Source organism: Xiphophorus hellerii, chromosome 8 (assembly GCF_003331165.1).
Source record: "Xiphophorus hellerii strain 12219 chromosome 8, Xiphophorus_hellerii-4.1, whole genome shotgun sequence".
Classification (NCBI taxonomy): domain Eukaryota; kingdom Metazoa; phylum Chordata; class Actinopteri; order Cyprinodontiformes; family Poeciliidae; genus Xiphophorus; species Xiphophorus hellerii.
The window spans coordinates 18,436,507-18,458,490 of record NC_045679.1 but is presented as its reverse complement, the minus strand read 5'-3'; the positions used below and the strand labels follow the sequence as shown (position 1 = coordinate 18,458,490).

The window sequence follows — 21,984 nt, the reverse complement described above, 5'->3', positions numbered from 1 at the left end:
CATTTCAAATTTACGTTCCCCCAAAAGCTAAGAGCCTGCTTCACACTCACCACACTCTTCTGCTTCTCTGTGCTGACCTCTAGTGGAAAACAAGAGATACTATAAATTGAATTTGCCATGACAAGACAAAAAAAAAAAGAATTTTAAAAAGCAAAATTTTATAAAAGGTTTGTATGAAAATTCCTGATGTGTACAAGGATAAAAATGTGCTCAATCTAAGATAACGATTCTCAGGTCCCTTAAATATAAAGTAAAAGGAGTAATATTTTTGCCACCAGAGGATGCTGAGGGCTCACATTTGATCTGGTAGTACTAAACAGTGACTTCAATATTACTTTGCAGTGATGTCACAGGTACTGTAGCAACACTTCCGTCACACTGACATGAGAAAAATTTGCTTAATGGTGATGCATCGCTGTTGCAGGTTTTATGTTTCATGTTAAGTCTGGGTTTTAGATGTGCCAGCAATTGGGACATTTTTTCATTTTTCTTTTCAGATTTGTCCAACTACTCGAGGTTGAAAGAGATATTTGTTCTTATTATGTAATTCTGAGAGTCAATTGAAATAATGTATGTCTATTTCCCTTACATTATTCATTAGAATTGTACTGTCTGTCATTTCAATTACAACAGACTCTAACTTAAATCTTAACTTCCCTCTTGCTCTACCCTGCCCATATTAAAAAAGCTGCTGAAGAGCGTTTTTAAAATGATTATAGTTCAGTAACTGAGGTGTGAGTAAAGCATAGACAGTGGTGGACATTTTAGGATCCACAAGACAATGTGTAAAATATGCAAGTATGGGTGTGTGCATGTGTGTTCTTGACTTCCTGAGCCCAGCCCTCCTGAGGTGTGATTTCCTGACCCCATCAGCCACAGTCCCACTAGGTTCCTCTCTAGTTGCTAGAATCCACAGTGGCTCTTGGTGTGTCTGCGCATACAAAGCATTCCTAATGGGAAATCCTCTGAGGAAGCGATGTGACAATGCAGCTTCAAGTGAGAACACAGGCACTGCTAAAGGTAATACAGTCTGATGTCCTCTGTGGGGATTCTGAGAGATCAGTGCGGAAACACCTTCATACCAAAGAACCTTGAAAAAGGAACTCTCGGATACATGGAACAGTATGTACGACACGATAAGAAACGAGTTTAGAGACATTCGATTCAAAGACAGGTAGTTAAAAATAAAGTCTGATACTGACTGACTGAATATCCAGTGACACACAACAATGAAGGGGTGAGAATGAACAGCACATTCAGTTTGGTTATTATCTCTCCTCAGTATATGAGAAAATATTACATATGTTGCATATTCTACCATGAGGTTAGTGGTTAAATAAAAATTAGAACACCAGAACCTTTGTGCAATATAACCTTGTAACTGAGCAACAGTGCAAAGTACGTGTGAACAAATAATTTCTCTCAGTCAGGTCATTTGGTGGCATTCAAATGTAGGAGACTGCCTCTATTTTTTAAATAGCAAACATCTGAAAAGACTAAGCAGAAGTGCACAAGCTAACTGTTTCATCCATGGTAAATAATACATAGATTTACAGGCTGCAGGTTGTTGTTCTGCACAACTATATTTGCACTTCTCTGCAAGCATTTGTCAAAACTCCTCTTGTAGAAGAACACTAGTGTAGATTTGTGGCATAGTTTATAAATAAACTTAACTGATTATGCTCCTCTATGCAAGACACTCCATTCCATTCAAATGTCCCTCACTTCATACATCTAATTTACTGCAAGTGAGGCATCTTTCCAAGCCAAAGACAGTTTGTGAGCTGTCCCTGCAGATGGCTTCTTCAGAACAAAGATGTACAATAAGAAAGACGGGCACCAGTAAATTATTTTTTTAGGAATACTATAAAAAGGGTGACTATAGAAACCAAGCTCCCATTTCATGTAACATACAGCACACAATATATTGTATTACGATTAAATGGAGGGCTCAATGGCGGCTGACTGAATTTTTTGTTGATTTCTATCTTTTGAAGTCATACAGCTACCTTCAGTGAAATCATGTTTGATGTGTTATTTGCTAGGGAACTACACCCATGTCTGTAAATTTATTTCAAATGAAGCACAGTTTGGTCCTCATGACCTTTCCTCACACTAGCAAACCACTCAGCTGCAGCTGAAGACCACATAATGACCTCATTGTCAAAAAAAAAAAGACACTTGACAGAGTGCAGCAACCTCAGTAAACACGTATATGGTGCACTGACTTTCCGTAATCAAATCCACTGTCGCGGTTGAATTTTCACAGAACTCTATATTGAGCTTGACAATATAAAGTTGCTAAGCAGATATAAATTAATTTCCCTTCCCTTGAAGCCAAGCTTCAACATTTTTATGAATCCTTGGGCAAAAATTATACAAACAAACTCACATGTTTTTCCAGTATAGACAATCTTTTGCAAGTAAGAGTGTTCACTTTAGTTGTTTTTGCTCTGCCAATAAACAGCCACACATTCAATTGACATATACAGTATGTGTTCGAAAGTGATTTTGTCACAAAAGCATTTCCCTTTCTGTTTAAACACTAGGCCACCGCTCCCTACTACTGTGAATGATATATCACATATGGTAATCTTTTAGTCATTTCTAAAAAAAAAATAATAAATAAAAAATACCAGAAGCATCACTTGTCATTTATTTATATTTCAACTTTCAAGATTTTCAGTGGTTTTTCTCAAATTATAATACAATTTTCAAAGTAGCTAAAACCTGCAAAACTGAACATTTTATAAACGGTTACTTTCCCCTAATGAAGCCAAACTGTGGCCAAAAATTGCCTCAGTTTAGTTCAGTATGCCTGAGTATTAATCTTAATCCATATTTCACCTGACAAACAAAGAAATGATTTAGTTTTATAGCTTTGCAAGTTTTTGGGAGGGCAGACAAGCTACTTTAAGCTGTACTGTCACCTTTGAGTAAAACTTTATCTCTTTCTACTTGATGCCTCCAGCTTTTATAAAGTCTGTCAAGAGAAGTGGAGTTTTGATGACTACACTGAGCCCTCTGTGACAACTGAGGATGAAGAATCTGCATCTTCACATCCCGGACGAACATCTTCTCTTTCCAGGGGATGAGGACAGCGAACTGCAGGAGGGTGATGGACCCCCAGCATGTGAAAGGTCTGACCTCGTGGAGGGGGTGTCAAGAAAATCCGAGCTCATCCCACTTCCCCATGCTGGAGATTTAAGTTTAACAGTAATAATAAATAAAGTTATCTTTAAAATGAATCACTCAAGTGACATCTAGGCCCATCAGTAGACTTAGGTGTCAATAAAATAAATCTGGTTGTGTGTGTTGTTTTTGTCTAAAGCAAACTTTGCTTTAATTCTACTTTTTTCTATCTAATCATAAGAAATCATAGTCAGTCAGAAAGAGTCATTAAACAGGAAAAGCAGGTTTCCTGGAAAAAGAGGAAGTTTCCAGCCTGTAGATTTATAAAAATAGCTGAGACTATTCCTTAGTTTAAAACATGAAAGTTTTACAGAATGAAATCTAAACATTATTAGTAATTGGATAAGATTCAAGGTAAAACACTTATATTAATATTGGTTTACTTGTAATCATACTTACACTTACATTTGTGGGAACACTTATAAGAAAAACAAGTAACTGTAAACGTGGGTATCAAATAATTAGAATCATGGATTATTCTTGGTTTCTTTTCAGAAAACATCTGTAATAACTCACATTAGGATTATAATAAGGATAATTAATAAGTTATGGTTATAAAATCATAAATGAATGATAAATCAGAGAAGCTGAAGAAAATAAATGTGATATAAGTTATGGTTATAAAATTATAAATGAATGCTAGATCAGAGAAGCTAAAGAAAATAAATGTGATATAAATGTGATTTTGACATTGAACTTGAAATGGTGTAAAAGGTGTAACTGCAATTAAACATCACTGATATGTTGGAGGTAGATGGTAGGTGAAAGGTGAAAGGAAGGGAAAAAGGGGAACTAACAGGAGAGCAGAGATGATCAACGCCTTATTTAGGTAAAAGGTTGTGCAGGCAATGGACATAGGAGGTTGAGCAACCCTGAGACATTAGCACAGACATCAGGACATAATGTCTGTAAGACAGTGATGGATATGAGATCATCTGTCTAAGCAGACAGCCAATGAAACAAGCCCAGCAACAGTGCTAGCCAAAGAAACCCTATAAAAGGTGAGTGCAAAAGAGGAACCTTTTGTTGGATCCTCCGGGCAGCTTCGAGCCAAGATCGAGATGGACAAAGAACTCTGCAGCTGAAGAAGAGCCGGGGCCACGGAGCCGAAGACTGTCCTGCCATGAGGACCAACCCGTCTGGCCCACAACTTGTGGCTTCAAATCGCACTTCTCTCATCGGCTGGGTTCAGACCCCAAAGACAAAGATGAAGACAAAGATAAAGGCAAAGACAAAGAAGAAGAACTGGTGCCTTTTTTCCTGCCAGCACCAAGTCCTGTGTGACCTCACCATCCATGCGGAGAAGAAGCTCATCAGACCTGCGGAGATTCCTGCCTTCGCCGATCAACATCTTCCTCCTGCTGCAGCACCTTCTTCATCTTCAATCATCACAGAGATTCCTGCCTTCGCCGATCAACATCTTCCTCCTGCTGCAGCACCTTCTTCATCATCAAGCCAGGTCTGGGGTTCGAAACGCCAAACTCCGTCCGTCTCTCTCAAAGGTTCCCTTTTTTAGTTCTCAGTCAGCAGTAGGGAAAGATAGACTAGATGATTGATTTTACTTATTTGATTATTTCTGCTACTGAATTAAGCTGTACTGACCCTTGCAAAAATGCCTTACTAATAAAATATTTAGCATAAAGAAAATCTAAAAGATGTTATGGACATTCAGTTAATGAGTCACCTTAAAGTTCTTTGATGGTTGTAAAATAGCTGTGATGTTTGATTCTGGAGAGGAAAAAGTTTAAAATGTTTTTAGGTTGCTGGTAGCCCAAATTTAAAACGTCATCCTTGGGACTCGCCCGAGTCACTAAAACCTACCTGGTTCAATAACAAATGCAAGTTGTAAAATAGAGAACGAGCGACCGTTAACAGGTGTGCTCTGTGAAACTAGTTGGCTGTAGGCTGCTCAGTCTGGCTAATTCACAGGGGGAAGAAGGGTGGGACACCTGGATGTAGGCCGTCAGAAAACCAGGCGAATCGTTTCTCGAAACCAGCTTAAACAGAGTTTACTTCAGTCCTGGACAGGGTAAATCCCGGCAGATTTAGGAAACTCAATTAACCCGTTAGGAGAGCTGGTAGCACATCTCCCCTCTCAGAAGAGGAAGCAGAGAGTGAGACAGTAGAGACAGAAAGGAGGGGGGGGGTGTTGCGCAACAACAAGTCAAATAAATCTCTGTGAATACCTAAGATACATGCACCCATCACCTGCTTATAGAACAGCTTTTTGTTGTACACTTCAGGCCTACACAGACATTTAATCATGTTTTAATGGTTTCCTGTGCATTGACAATGCATCTCAGGAAGTTTTATAGCTTACCATGGAGCCTTTTTATTGATTTCATCAACAGGAAGCACACTATTTGAAAATCATCTTAAAAAGAAAAAAATATATACATGTTAATGTTGCACTGAATAGTGTTTTATTTGGAGTCTTTGCTTCACAAATTAGAGACTTAGACAGGTGATAATGTCAATAAAAATATTGCATGATATGGCAAAGAAGTCCTGCTTGGCTTTGCAAATTTAGTTGGCTGGAGGATCCAAGTGGAGATGCAGATTACTGACCCAACAGAGCACTTTTCCTGGATAATCTGATTATGGAAACTTAATCCTGTCTGCCTTGTACAGAAAGCAACATGAAGATGCTGCCTGAGGCTTTTAGTGGAACATTTCAGATTGAAATGATTTTAAATTTGCTATTTGGGTTATAGCACTTGAGTTAGAAGGAATTAATAAGGGAATAAACAGTTCAGATGGTAGAAACATTGACTCAAAAAGCATTTGAGATGCACATACAATTGAAATGTGCTCCTCTGTGCTTTCTTACTTGCAGTGAAAGGATACAAACACTTAATTGTTGGCTAAGAGGTATGGTTACATTTTTAAAAGCTGGGCTAAGTGAAATGAAGAACCATTTCTGTTTTTTTTAAGGTGAATGTATTCTAAGCTAAATTTGGCTAAATTTGGATCAGATTTTAAGATAATTTGGAAGAAGAAGTTCAAGTTCAATTCAGCGGTGGGACAAATGCAATCTCAAGTTCAGACCAAAACATAAGAAACAAGATTGAAACTTTACACATACAGTGGTGTGAAAAAGTGTTTCCCCCCTTCCTCATTTCCTGTTTTTCTGCATGTTTGTCACACTTAAGTGTTTCGGAACATCAAACCAATTTAAAAAATAGTCAAGGACAACACAAGTAAACACAAAATGCAATTTGTAAATGAAGGTGTTTAGTATTAAAGGAGAAAAAAATCCAAACCATCATGGCCCTGTGTGAAAAAGTGATTGCCCCCTACACCTAATAACTGGTTGGGCCACCTTTAGCAGCAACAACTGCAACCAAGCGTTTGCGATAACTTGCAATGAGTCTTTTACAGCGTTCTGGAGGAATTTTGGCCCACTCATCTGTGCAGAATTGTTCTAATTCAGTTACATTACAGGGTTTTCGAGCATGAACAGCCTTTTTAAGGTCATACCACAACATCTCAATAGGATTCAGGTCAGAACTTTGGCTAGGCCACTCCAAAGTCTTCATTTTGTTTTTCTTCAGCCATTCAGTGGTGGACTTGCTGGTGTGTTTAGGATCATTGTCCTGCTGCAGAACCCAAGTTCGTTTCAGCTTGAGTTCACGAACAGATGGTCGGACATTCTCCTTCAGGATCCTTTGGTAGACAGCAGAATTCATAGTTCCATTTATCACAGCAAGTCTTCCAGGTCCTGACGCAGCAAAACAGCCCCAGACCATCACACTACCACCACCATATTTTACTGTTGGTATAATGTTCTTTTTCTGAAATGCAGTGTTCCTTTTACGCCAGACATAATGGGACACACACCTTCCAAAGAGTTCCACTTTTGTCTCATCGGTCCACAGAATATTTTCCCAAAAGACTTGGGGATCATCAAGATGTGTTTTGGAAAAATTGAGACGAGCTCTAATGTTTTTTTTTGCTCAGCAGTGGTTTTCTTCTTGGAACTCTGCCATGCAGGCCATTTTTGCCCAGTCTTTTTCTGATGGTGGAGGCATGGACGCTGACCTTAACTGAGGCAAGTGAGGCCTGCAGTTCTTTGGACGTTGTTGTGGGGTCTTTTGTGACCTCTTGGATGAGTCGTCCCTGCGCTCTTGGGGTGATTTTGGGCGGCCGGCCACTCCTGGGAAGGTTCACCACTGTTCCATGTCTTCGCCATTTGTGGATAATGGCTCTCACTGTGGTTCGCTGGATTCCCAAAGCTTTGGAAATGGCTTTATAACCCTTTCCAGACTGATAGATCTTAATTACTGTCTTTCTCAATTGTTCCTGAATTTCTTTGAATCTCGGCATGATGTGTAGCTTTTAAGGATCTTTTGGTGGACTTTACGGTGTCAGGCAGCTCTTATTTAAGTAATGTCTTGATTGAAAACAGGGGTGGCAACAATCAGGCCTGGGTGTGGCTAGAGAAATTGAACTCGGGTGTTAAAAACCACAGTTATAATCTATTTTAACGAGGGGGCAATCACTTTTTCACACAGGGTCATGATGGTTTGGATTTTTTTTCTCCTTTAATACTAAACACCTTCATTTACAAATTGCATTTTGTGTTTACTTGTGTTGTCCTTGACTATTTTTTAAATTGGTTTGATGTTCCGAAACACTTAAGTGTGACAAACATGCAAAAAAACAGGAAATGAGGAAGGGGGCAAACACTTTTTCACACCACTGTATTACAACATCATTAAATTTTGTTTTGCTAACAACATACCAGCCAGCTATTTGATGGAAAGCCAGCAGCTAAACAATTACTATAGAACATTGACGCAACATGCTTCAAGTACCGCTGACTTAATGGATTGGAGAGAGATGCTCTGTTCAGTTTGTGAAGAATGGTGCCTTGCTGTACCCTCGCATTAACTGTCTGAAAGGCCAGTGCACTCAACACAAAGGACAGGAAGCAGATTCGTTCACTACCTAATGTAGATGAAGCGTTGCAATCACAAAGACAACTTATTAGAAGCAAAACAATTCCTTACGTATACAACAAAGGTTAAGGTAAAATAAATACCATGGGCCACATCAAAACATGGTCTCAGCATATGTGTGACACTGACGCAAGGTGAACAAGCAAGTTCCTGTTGTGAGATATAAATTATCATTGCAATAACTACTGCAAAAGATAAAAAGCAAGAAGCAAAGATGTCTATCTTTATTTAAAGGCAGCATATTGGTATATTTGGGAGCCACAAGAGTAAAAGCTTGATATCCTCTAAGTTTTGGCCTAGCGTTTGCAGCAACTACAAGCAGCTAATCTTAGGGCCCGTGAAGGAAGATAAGGCTGTAGTAACTCAGAGAGTGAAAGAGGAACGACGACGATTTAGATATCAGTAAAAAATAGAACTTTAAAATTAATTCTGCTAGATGGGTTGTTAGCATAAAGATGTTTTTTCATAAGCGGGTGGTTCCTATATATATTCTCATTCATCTGCTAAGGTTTGAAAGGCAACTTCTGGACATAACGTATACCACGTATATCACATTTATATCACTCATGAGAGGAAAGATGATTTGCAGCTTCACACTAAACAGTGCACTTATCAAATAAATCTTAAGAGCTAAAAAATAAGAAACCAATCAGTGATGGACAGACTGAGACACACAGTGTAAAAGTTCCATTTTGACCAGACTGAACAAGTACATTTTGTTTAGAGGTTGCCTGGAGAATGAAACTTCTCGCTTTACATAAGCATTACGCTTAAGATTTACTTAACCACCATGCAGGCACCATATACACTTCCCTCCATTAAATATACCTGATCCATGCTGCAAAACTTCCACTATGACTATATTTTGGGTGGCATTGCATTGGGTCATATTACATTACACAGTGTTTCTGTTATTTTTTTTCCTCTTCATGTATTTCCATGGAAGTTGGCAAAATATTACAAGGACTCAACCAGATGAGCATGCAGAGACCTTGGCTCGGAAACATATAATTTTTATAGCAGCTTTCACAATGAGTGTGCTCCAGAAAATAGTGGCTTCAGTTTTCTCCATGTTCAGCATCATCAAACCTCAGTCCATTAAATATATTATTGTAAGATAATACTGGCTAGTTTGACACTGGCTTTTCTGTTGAAAAGTATCCAGCAAAGGAGTATTACCACAGTCAGAGAGACAGTTAGAGAAAGTAACCTTGGGTTAATCTCTCAGATAGAAAAAAAAAAGTAAAAAAATTCACTGCAACGTAGTTTATAGGGCTAAAGGTAAAAACAGTCACGGATTTGAAAGGAGACAGCAAGCCTATTTCTGTTTGTGTGGCCCTCTGTAGTTGGCCAGTCTCAGACTAAACTGTGCCACAGCTGAATTTATACCCCATGCAGAAACATCTCTGAGGCTTTGTTCTGCTCAGCTGCATGCAAGAGACCAAAGGCTGTGCCTGGAAATACTGCCGCCACAAAGCCGCAGGCTAGGAGGGGGACGGTCCGCTTTGGGTTCGAAGCCCAGACTCACAAGGGTGTGTTTTAGCCCCAAAATGGCAAGCATGAAATTAGAGGCAGCATTTACATGTAATTGCACATGGATGTGCCCACTGCCCACGGACCTGACCCAAGCTCTTGTGCACTAATGGAGGGTTGAAAGCACATCCTGGGAAAAAAAGAGGTAACTACAAATACACCTTTAGTACTCCAGCTCTGCACTCTTAACATTTATTCTAACATTCATGTTCTCATTTAGCCATTGGATTTGCAGTTTAAATCAAAGAGTACAGTGCCAGCTGTCACACTGACTTCCTTATAATCAATTATGAATGCTAGTAAAATACTTAAAGGTGCTTTGCCTTCATGAAGCATTAAGATTAATAATGCATATCTTGATCTCAAAGTCATGAGTCAACAGTAGTTGGTTAAATGCTTAACATTTACTGTACATCTAAGCAGCATATTCATGCATGCTAATACTAATGCTAAAGTGACTTGACTGCTGTAGATGTATTTTTGATTGATTATTATAATGCATGATTATATGGTAATATCATAGAAAAAACTTGTAAAGAATCAGAGCATCATAGCTTCCTTTACTCTGACACACATTTTATACATCTCATGAAGCACTGTTATTGTCAAGAACACAATGACTGAGATAGACGAAGGAGGAGTTCGAACTGGCAACCCACTGCGAAGAGAACCTGGTCAGAGTAGAAGAATAGCTAGTTGGAGCTTAATATAGGGCAATAATGGAAGAAAGCTGGGAAATGCTGAAATAATCTAGACTGAGGGTGGATGTTCACCTTCCAGAAAGAGCATAATCCCAGCATATAGCCACAGGGACAATGGAATGGTTTAGATCAAAGCATATTCGTGTAGTAGCATTGCCCAGTCAACACTCACACCTAAATCCATTTGAAAATGTGTCAATACTTGAAATATGATGTACAGAGACACTCTCCACCTAATCTGACTGAGCCTTAGCACTTTTGCGGAGAAGAAGAGTGTACCATTTCTGTGTTTAGGCCTACAACTGCAATTGCCGGCTTAATCTGCGAAGTAATGCATTTGGGGCAGGTGAATACAAATTCATGATACACTTTTCTGATATTTATTTCTCAAAATTGACTATGCATCCTTTTTATTCTATTTCAAATTTATATTGTGTTGTTCTATAAAACAAAATCCCAATAAAATACATTGTAGAGCAATGTACATGAAAATATTGAATAGCTGAGGAGATGCAACATTTAACTCGTTTAAAGTCCATGTACAACCATGAACATGGAGTGTCTCCTGGTGGTTCATGCCAATAAAATATGCAAATATTTTGAGGAATATGTCCAAACAGAATCACATAAAACTATCAAATTTCAAAGACTGGTTGTGTCGTAGCCAGGAACACTTTCTCTCTGTGGTAGGTTTGCCATCCATGAGGCACAGTCACTCAAAGGTAGGGAAGGTTATATACCAGCGTATGTGAAAATGAGGGGCTTCAGCTTGTAGGCCATGCTTTAATAATATAGCAACGTGATGGCAGGAAGTCACACATATGGTGCACTCATCATTTGAGGATGTTTTAGAAAAACTCATTCTAAAAAATGGCAGCAACAAGAATTACACTAGTCTCCTGAAGACAAAGACCAAGAAAAGACAGAATTATACTGGAAAAGAAAGGTTTTAGCAAGGGTGGTCCTGCCAAAGTGAAAACCCTCCACCCCATTCTCTTCTCCAGCACTCTATGAATACACATAAGACTCACTCTGACCACATATTATGGGTTAGTACTTGCTGATGGTTTCAGATTTGGCTGAAAGTTTATGTAAATGCAGATGTGAGCCCCACATCACTGCAGTTTGCTGGGGAAAAAAAACAAAAAAAAACATAAAAACCAAGGATTTTCCAACCATGTTCCCAGTCTGTTAATCCAGCAGCCTTTACGTGGACCCACTCCGTGATTGGTCCCAGATTCGCTGTGGGTCCGGAAATGCTGTTTGGCTTTTTTCACTGAAATTTTCCCATTGATTCTGGCACAGTGTGACCAGCAGGAAATGACTGAGAATTGTGACTATAACAATGCAAAATGGACTGTTGCCAGACTGCAGCTGTTTGTTCAACCACACTAAACATTCCTGTGGGTTAATAACCACAGACACTGGAAGGTATCCACTATTTAGAGATTTGGTCTGTGAGACAGTACAGCATGTGCTTAGTATGGAGAAAATTATCTCACAGTGCAGCCCTATACAAGGAAAAAGCAGGGGTTTTTTCTTTCCTTTTTATTTTTACTTTGGATGTAAATTGTTTTAGCTTGACTCGGACTGTTTAATGCTGACTAGTTAGAAAAGCCTTAATACTTCTACAGATTGTAGATTCCACTCTATCACATTTGGTTTAAAGGATCATCATCTTGTTACTGCCAGCCCTGCCCATCCTTCCTGGAGATGAGGTCACAAAAGAAGAGTCAGAACAAAGGACTGTTTCAGCCATCTTGACCTACAATAACCTGCATGCAATCTTTTGCATTGTTGCCTCAGCAAATACAAACACAGGTATGAAAATGTGAAAATCATGATAAAAAAAAAATCAGAGTGCTTCTGCTAGCAAGTCGTGCAGATGAAATCTATACACTCAAAATATGGGACCCCCACTTTGGGAAAAACAGAGATCAGAAACTTGAATAAAGTTTTTAGAATGAATTCACTTTTCTATAGGTACATTTGTTATCCATTTTACAGTACTAATAATAAAATGTTAGCACTATATGCTATATAGCACTCCAAGCTATAATGAGATCTTAAAAACATAGTCTGCATCAATAGGATTTAAGTTTTTTCATGCATCTTTGCATGATGGACCTTAGTCAAAGGCAGTTTTTTTATATTTCTAATCTAAATTTGAAACAAGAAAGAACTCCAGATTGTGACTTCTTGCCACCACCCCCCAAAAACAATTTAATCAACATTAAATTATTTTGGTTACACTAGTTTAGTCTGATTTGTAATTTTCTTATTTTTTTATTACCCTTCCCTGACCAGCAATCCTACATCACTGATGGGTGTCAACATGTACATCTCCTTCAACACCTTTTATAAAAGTTTCTTAATTTCACTCTGAAAACTTCATATACATCTATTCTTTAATTTATGCAAATTTATCAAGTTAGGTTAAAAAAAACAAAACATCTCAATTAATCTAAACTACCTCATTCAATGATTATCCAGGGACTGAGGCAACAATGGAAGGCCACTAATTTTGTGTCTGATAAATGATTCCTGTGTCAATTCGATCAAATGTTTTGAATAATTTTCGACCATTAAGAACCAGTGACACATTACCAGAACCAGTTATTTTTTAAATATGGTAAATAACCTGTAGCCTACAGAATTGGAAACAAATGTACTCATCAGTGTATAATGTACTTATCTAGTTCTTGAGGGTCTAGAACTGCTCATCTCTGCCCAACGTCTGCAGAGACTGATCGTTTAGTTTGAACTTTTACTAATCTAAATATAAATATAATTTTCAAGGAAAACTGATTCCAGGAATCATCCATTTATTTTCAATACACATTTATTCATGCAGAGTCACGGAGGTGTTGGGAGGGTGACTCTGCATGGATAAGTGTGTATTGAAGCCTATACACCCAGGATAAGTTGCCACTCAGTCACAGGCTATGACGAACACAATTCATACACACACACGCACAGACCCTTTTTGGACAATAGAAGGAAGTGGGAGTACCCAGAGAGAGCCTATGAATGGAGAGAACCTGCAAATTCCATGCAAAAAGACCCCATGACAGAATTCAAACTCCTGACCCTTATGCTGCATGGCAATTGTCCAACAATAACATTTTTCTATGCATCTATCTAAAATTATATATGAGTATGCACACATAACTGATCCCTCCTTAGTAATATCTTGTAGCAGCCATGTTTGCTGGTTTCTGCATGTGGTTATCATTGCCAATCAAAAAGGTGACGCACGTACAATATTTTTTCATATTTTAAACTATATATTGTTTCAAGTATAGGCAAATATTGTTAGTATCTGCGGTAGTAGAAAGGCAGAATGATTAATTGATTTGTTAGACATGACTCCTCTTTCATCTTAATTTGCTTAAACTGCAAAAATATGTTGAAGATAAAAACAATGATGAAGGAGTTATAACAACAGCCTCACAATATCAAAGTCTCTTTGACATACTGAGCTTAATTAAAACAAGTTTATAAAGAAACGTATATTATTAAGTCGGAAGAAACAGAGCCTCCATGCAGTTATAACATGAAGCTGAATGATTGTTATAGTAATAATCATAAAAGTCACAATAAAATTGATAAAATAATATTTATGCACTGTTTATAATTAAACGAAGATAATTAGCATTTTGAAGCAAACTTACCACCAGCTAGCAACACGGCCTTCGGGCTCCTTTCGTGACCCACATTTCATTTCCATCCAGTTCTTGTCCAGTTGTGTCGTCTAACTCGGACTAGGACGTCACCAGCTTGAATTTACCAAGACTACTTACTATTATCAAGGCCCTCTCTACTTTCAATTCAATATTATGGCAGTAAAAATTGCGAATCTGAAGAGCGTCCGTTAGCTTCACCGTTTTGGCTGTTTTTCATTTTATGGCGCTTTTCTGTGTAAAGTGTGCAATACCGCCACCATCTGGTCTGGAGTGTGAACTGGAGCTAATGCCGGTCACCAACAGATCTTCAATCATCTGAAAATGGATTGGGTAAAGACAGCTTCCGTGTTTTAGTTAAAAAACTGAAAACAACAGATCATATTCGGGGAGATGTAAAACTGAAGACTAAAGTGTCCGTGTTTAATATTTTGAGGCATGAACACATTATTTACTTTGTTAAACAACATTACATCAAGTTCCACTATAAGGATTTTTTTTTTAATTCTTTGCAATTTTAATAAAAATAGTAAAAGATTATTAAGGCACCTAAAAAGGCAGACTTTATTAGCCTAAAATATACACAGAGATGTAATTTAAAACATACTGAAATTGAAAAATTTAAAGTAAGCGTTAAGTGAATTTTAAGTGAATTTAAAAAAATTCTATTTTGAGCATATATTTTAAAGTATACACAAATTATCTTTTAAATATTGAGCAAGTGTATATTTACACTTGGGCAAATAAATATTTTGTTCACTATACTTTTATTTAACATATTTCTTAAAAATGTACTTTGGTGCAATTATATTTAAGTGTGTTTAAAGTCATAATGTCAAGCATATTTTTAGCATACTTCGTATATATTTAGAGGTAGTACACTTAATACTTATACTTAAAATTTACTTACACATATCTGAAATATACTAAAGTATTTTATTTTTTTCACTAGGGTGGGGATTTTCTCAAGCTGTTAAACGTTCACCTGTTGGTGTTTGGGCGCTTTGCACGAGAGGTAAAAGTTGGAGCAGGAAAACGCTGCGAATTACAACACGTTAAAGTTAACGTACCTCCTGGTGCTCATAAGCCTGGAGAAGTGTGCAGCTACTCCACAGAAAGGCTTTCTGTGTCTGAGTTGATGGAGAGAGGCAGGGAGGGAGGGCTGAAAGGGACTTCCAGCCCACCGCCGACTTCTCGGGAGTTTTCAGAGCTCGGTGGGAGAGATGAGGAGCTGCTCTCTCCTTCATGACGGAGTGAAGACGAGAAAAAAAATCAACGGAGAATGGAGGAAAGACGCAGCCTCTCCGTTTTCACAGCCATGAAATGTTCGTCCTTCGATGCTCGTTTTACTTTCAACTAATTACGAGGTCCGGGCGTCCAACGGTGAGTTGCCTCCAGGCTGCCATGAACGAGAAGTGCGACTGAAAAGATTTAAAAGTGCGTTGCATGGGAAGTCAGGTATGTCAGATTTAAAGAATTTTGGAGCTTTATCTCAAGTTTATGTTGAAGGATTGAAAAAGTAGCTGAATTCCTATTAACTTTCTTTTACTATTGTTGTTGTTGTAAACTCCCTCATTACCAGGACAACTGTTTGTCCTGGTAATGAGTCACAGAGCAAAATCCAGCTCAACTTTATTACTGTGAAAACGAACGTTTATGGCTGATGTGATTTCTGAAATAACATTATTTTTTCTGCTGCAGCTGAAGACACCAGACTCTTCTCTGCAATGACCTTCAGTGACAGCAACCGTGGTGATTTGAAGATGAATGTCATACTCCTTCACTACAACCACACTGGAAAGCTGGACCACCGGCTGCTGAGCTCTGACACAAACTCTGGAACTTTGGATATCAAAATCATTGTCTTCCTCATCATTTGCAGCTTCATCGTTGTGGAGAACCTCACCGTCCTGGTGGCCATATGGAGGAACCACAGGTTCCACAACCGGATGTACTTCTTCATTGGGAACCTGGCACTGTGTGACCTGCTGGCTGGAGTCTCCTACATGGTCAACTTGCTCCTCTCTGGGGATAAGACGTTTGATCTCTCACCGACTCTGTGGTTTATTAGAGAGGGCAGCACATTTGTAGCACTCAGTGCCTCCATCTTCAGTCTTTTGGCCATCGCCATAGAGAGACACCTGACTATGATCAAAATGAGACCTTATGATGCCAACAAGAACTACAGAGTGTTTCTGCTTATAGGGACCTGCTGGCTGATTGCTGTGATCCTGGGAGCTTTACCCATCTTGGGTTGGAACTGCATTGGCAAACTCCAAGACTGTTCCATAGTCCTGTCTCTTTACAGCAAGAAATATGTAGCTTTCTGCATCACAGTTTTCATAACCCTGCTTTTAGCCATGTCAGTCCTTTATGCTCGCATCTACATCCTGGTAAAATCCAGCAGCCGAAAGGTGAGTAAGCACAGCAACTCTGAGCACGCTATGTCCCTTCTGCGCACCGTCATTATTGTAGTCGGAGTCTTCATCGCCTGCTGGACACCCCTCTTCATCCTGCTCCTGGTGGATGTGGCGTCTGAGCAGCACTTTCCAATCCTCTACGAGGCTGACTGGTTTATAGCACTGGCTGTGCTCAACTCGGCCATGAACCCAGTCATCTACACTCTGGCCAGTCGCGAGATGAGACGGGCCTTCCTGGCTCTGGTTTGTGGCGTTTGCTACAAGATGAAGGTGTCGGTGAGTGGCAGTGGGAACAGACAGTCCCTTGAGCCCAGCCGGAGCAGGAGCAAATCATGGAGCAGTCAGAACAACCAGAACCAGCAGATGGGCCAGGAGACGGACACTGGAACGAATAGAGAGGATGCTCAGGAGGGTGTTTAGAGTGGTGGGGAAAACTGAGAGAAGAGTTCCAGAAATCAATCAAAATGTGGAAAGATGCTTGAGAAATGAAGTCAGTTTAACATGAAGCAAATCCAATATGAAGATTGGACTATACAGTTGCTCCTGCACAGAAGTTTCAGTTTGGTGACTAATGTTTACATATCTTAAGCATCTGTAATTGAGACCAGCACAGTTACTGAATGGAATAACATTCAGTAACTGTGCTGGTCTCAATAATTGAATGCTGTTACATTCACTAACTGTGCTGGCAAGTTTTACCTCCTTGTCAAGTCCTGAAAGAAACCGAATGTGTTCAAATGGGATCATTAAAATTACAGGCAACTGTTTAAAATATAAAGAAAGACCAATATTATTAACAGTGCATTTCCAGAGAACAGGGCAGCTCATTACTAGATAAGATTTTAGTGATCAGTATTGTAACATCTGAATAAATTGTGCCTCCATTTTGCAACATATCTTAGAAAGTGCAATTAGAGTTCCACAACAAACTGAAGCATGATTGTAGGAATAAAACAGCTAACTGTATTTATGGATGTATGTGTTATGCATTTATATATATATACATATATATATATATATATATTTACCAGTACCTTGATTGTAGATTCCTGATTGATAAAGAACACAAGAAACTGCATCTGTTTCACCTATTCTGCATAATGACGAATGAGGACGCTATTATAATGATACCAGGGCTCCCTCTGCTGATCAGGTGTAGTACTGCTGCAAATGCAGTTCTTGATTGTTCTCATGGTGGAAGTTAGAGCTTGTGTAAAAATGTAAAGCTGGCAAATCAAGTATTTAAGAAAAATGTGGATGCTGCATGCAAAAAAAAGGAGTATGCAAAAATATTTTAGCCTATTTATGTGGTTCAATATATCATCTTCCAAACTCAAAATAAAATCTAAAAAAAAAATTAAATCTGGAGTCACTGATGGCAGACCAGTGACAAGTGCATATATTTTCTGAGAGCGTTAATTTTCCCTGTTCTCTGTTTTCTCTGTGCAGTTCTCAGATCAAAGTTGAAGTGATTGTGTGGAAATGAAACGTTATCAATTCTCCATTTCAAAGAATTGAAAAATAAGGAGTTTTGACATTTGCACTTGAAATTATTAGATTTCCACAACAAATTAGTTGTTGGTAAACAAAGCAAACAAAATCAATTAAAATAGCTCAACAGAACACATTTTATAAATGTTACCTCCAAATAACACCTTAAATGGCAGCAAGTCTCTAAGTCTTTTCTTTCCGTCAGGTCTCTTTAATAAATAGTAGGGACTTGACTGAATCCATCTTTACTTCCTTTCCGGTGCCAAAGGAAGCAAAGGACGTCTAAAGCCTCAACAGAGCCACCAGCATGCTTCTTTCCGGCAGGCGTGGAGTTTTTTTAGTCAATACTTCATTTTTCCTTCCTCTTATAAACCACTGTTCCATAGTCTAGGTTTGATTCATTGCTCCTTAGAACTAGATGACAAAACCTCTTTGGCCTAGTTACACAGTTGTGAGCAAGTTGGATCGAACTTTTCTTGTACTTTTGTGTCAGTAATGGGATATGTCTTGAAGTTGAGACATGAAGCCCTTACTGTGGAAACTAGTAAGGGCTAGTAACCTCAGCTGCTGCTGCCAACATGTTTTGCTGGAGGTCTTGTACAGTCAGTTGAGGGCTTTTGTGGGCCAACTGCCTCAAGAATCTCAGCCATTGTTCATTTAACATTGAAATCACAAAATAGCCTTCTAATCTTATCACTTTGAACATTCAGAACATTTGCTATGTGTTGTGTCACTTTCTTGCTTGGACAAGACAATGATTGCTTCATTGAACTTTGGTGACAATTGTTTTAAATGATCCACATCTTTAACATAAAATCAAACATTCCTGTCCACAGTCCAGGTATCTGAGGTACTCCATGCCAAGCACACCTGATGCTACTAATGCAGCCATTGGGTTCCATGCCGGAGACCATACCTGATTTGTAAATATATGCCCTACTGAAAACCTCTACCTAAAGGTTTGAGAAGTTTTGAGGCAGCAATAGTTCTTAAAAGTAGCACTAAGTGTTTAATCAGAATTGGTTGTCATCGAGCGTGACACAAACAAATTGAGTCTTCCATCCATCCAACCATTTTCTTACACGCTTGTCCCTAGTGGGGTCAGGAAGAGTGCTGGTGCCTATCTCCAGCGAACGTTTGGGCGAGAGGCGTGGTACACCCTGGACAGGTCGCCAGTCTGTCGCAAAATGAAGTCTTTTTAATATTAATTTTATTTAGCTGCCTTAACTGTTTTTGAGTCATTTGTTTATTGCAAACATGTGAAAAATGTACACCTAACTGTGGGTTGAATAATTTTCAGTGCAAATACATCAGTGCAACTCTTTCTGTATCTAATGTCAAACGTTTTTATTCTGATCTGTCAACAATCTTAAATGCAAAAGCTCAAACTATAAAAATCATTCCTGTCTTTTTTTTTTTTTCAATGAATGTTTTACCTCAACTTGTAACTTGTCAAGAGACGAGAAAATGTGCATTGCTGTTTATTTTCACTACTCATGTTCAAGACGTTACACCGGAAATGAAGTTTATTATGTTGAAATAGCGCTCAGTGTTTAGAGTGAGTGGAGAAATCTACCAAAGTGACTGTTTCGTATGCATGTTACACTTAGAAGAAATGACCAGGTTCTTTTCGCAATACCAAATCCTGCCAGTCATCTATTAATCTACTTAATCAAAAAGAATAAAAGTTATTTTGGGGTAACTGTGGATCAGTGAGTAGAATAGTCATTTTGCCGTTTGAAAGTTGTGGGTTTGATTCCAGTGTCTTTCTGCTGCATGCTGATGTGCTTTTAGGCAAGGTACTTCATTCTGCTGGATGCCTCACAATCTACTTATCGGTGTTTGAACGTGTGCGCCTAGTGAGTACTACTAGTTGAATTTGGCTCTAGTGTAATATCTTTTGAGCAGTCATTATGCTTAGAAAAGGGCTAAATAAATTCAGTTTAGTGAAAGTAACCAATTTTTCAAATATCTACAGGGGTCAGCATTGATAATTTTGAACATGTAAACAGGTAAAATGTGAACGCAAAACGTAGACCAACCAATGTAGGTAATCTGACACCTTTCCGTCTTGCAAACCTTTCAACCTAAACGGCAGCACTGTTCTACCGAAACAGAAACAAATAATATTGTGACTAGGTATTAATTTTCAAATATTATTTTTACATTTTTTTGACACCTGAATTTTGTACATTGTTTTCAAATTCACTGTCACCTTGAAGAAATAATTGAAAAAAGGACAGACTTAAACAAGACATTAGTGTACAGACATGACTTTTTTGCTATAGAGCTGAAAAAGGATAATTGTGAAGATTTAGCTCTTTGGTTTTTCTTACAGCATGTTTATTTGTATTTACTGTATTGTTTACTCAAATTAAAAAATATATTTATTACACTGTGTTATTCACCTGTGCCGATTGTGCTTCTGTTCATTTTTATAGGTCTTTGAGAGAACAAGATATGTTAAGTTTTAAATTTAACAGGGATGAGAAAGCTGCAATCAGAGGAGGCAGCACTGAATAAAAAATTACACACATTCACTGTTTTACTGCCAAAAGCCATTTCGAATAACGATGACAGAACCATACAAACCGATATATTTAAAATGTGCAAACATTATTGAAAATGTCTATATATTCTGCAAATCCAAATTAAAGCAAACTAAAAAAATTCAAAAACATTTTTATCATCACCTTATGTGCAAAGTTCCACTTACTTTGACTAAACTGAAGCTCACACATATTTTAAATTATGTTCTTTTTTGTTGTTTCTATGTACAAAAGGATAAAAAGAGGCACTGAGAGTTGTGGTCATTGTGTTCCTTTTATAAGAAAATCATGATGTGTAAGAAACCACACTAAGTGAGCCAACCACACTTGATACAGCCTGAAGTATGCAGCACATCAAGTTCGGGTGAAATTACTTTAGATTTTTATCAAAGATGTATTCTCATATTTACAAAAATTGCATATCATCTGTCTTTAGGGTTTTTAAAACATATTTGTAAAAAAAAAAAGTCTTTCTTTAGACATTTTTGCTGATTGATTTCGAGTGGAAACCAGGGTACACAGAAGGGGGGCCCACAGATGGATGGAGAGAAGATCCAAACTCCATGCAGAAAAAACCCAGGTCAGGTTTCAATCCCAGGACTTTCTTGCTGCAAGGCAACAGTGGTACCAACTAGTCTATCGTGCAGTTTGCATCAGAGCATGATATACTGTATGTTCAGCATACTGTTAGTCAAGCAAAAGATGGGGTTTTAAAGTTATTCCCCTACATTAACATTATTCCATTTCACTTGGCAGACATTTACAATTATAAAGGCTTGTGAATTTAAAGAAGCTAAAATTGGAAAACCGCTGTAATTAGGAACTCAGATTTAAAGTGTTGAAGTGAAGCACAAAATAGATACTGTAGTTTTCCTTCGACTGCTTTAGACTAGGTTTCATGTTTTCTTCCTGGCTTCTAACAAAAAGTCGAACACGTTGAATAAACAGCATCTTCCACATTTGCTGGGACCTTTGTTGAGGAAAAAAAAAGTTTTAAAAAGGCAAAAGATAAAGGCATCTTTTATTGCACTAGCGTCATTTCACACAGACATTTTTTTGAGAAATCTAATCTTTCATTCATTTTCATTTCATTCATTTATTGATTTGTAAATGGCTTTAAAACTTTACTTGTGTTATATAACTACAATTTTAGAACTTTACTGCTACAAATTTGCATTGAATATTCATATGTCCAATTATGTTAGAAAACACACATGGTGTTGTATACAAATGTTATAATGTTGAAAAAGCAAGACATTTCCTGAAATACATTAAAGGACTTTTATACCGTTATTAAAAATCCCCTGCTCATTCATAAGACTCTTCAAATTTATTTACACAATCTGTGAAATAAGTATGCAGTAGCGTATCATGCGGTAGCGCATACTGCACAATAATGACTTTAATCAATTCTTAAAAGAAAGTAGAAATAGAAATGTTTTTAAAATAAGATT

At 38.0% G+C, this 21,984-nt stretch overlaps 1 protein-coding gene across 2 annotated transcripts; it reads left to right on the top strand.

The window, feature by feature from the left end:
• The first annotated feature begins 15,185 nt into the window (after positions 1-15,185).
• LOC116725083 (sphingosine 1-phosphate receptor 3-like) lies at positions 15,186-20,517 on the top strand. 2 transcript variants are annotated; one of them, XM_032570981.1, is made up of 2 exons: positions 15,186-15,453; positions 15,772-20,517. In XM_032570981.1, exons 1-2 carry the CDS (start codon positions 15,408-15,410, stop codon positions 16,908-16,910), a joined length of 1,185 nt encoding a protein of 394 aa, XP_032426872.1. In that variant the 5' UTR covers positions 15,186-15,407; the 3' UTR covers positions 16,911-20,517. The 2 variants fall into 2 exon arrangements, with proteins under 2 accessions (XP_032426872.1, XP_032426871.1); XM_032570980.1 differs by having other exon boundaries at positions 15,187-15,528.
• Positions 20,518-21,984: the final 1,467 nt, after the last annotated feature.

Excerpts from the sequence above, each read along its gene's own strand:
- LOC116725083 (XM_032570980.1), top strand. The coding sequence starts at position 15,408 with ATGCTCGTTTTACTTTCAACTAATTACGAGGTCCGGGCGTCCAACGGT. Across the intron at positions 15,529-15,771 it reads TGCGTTGCATGGGAAGTCAG|CTGAAGACACCAGACTCTTC; the intron begins GTATGTCAGATT and ends TTTCTGCTGCAG.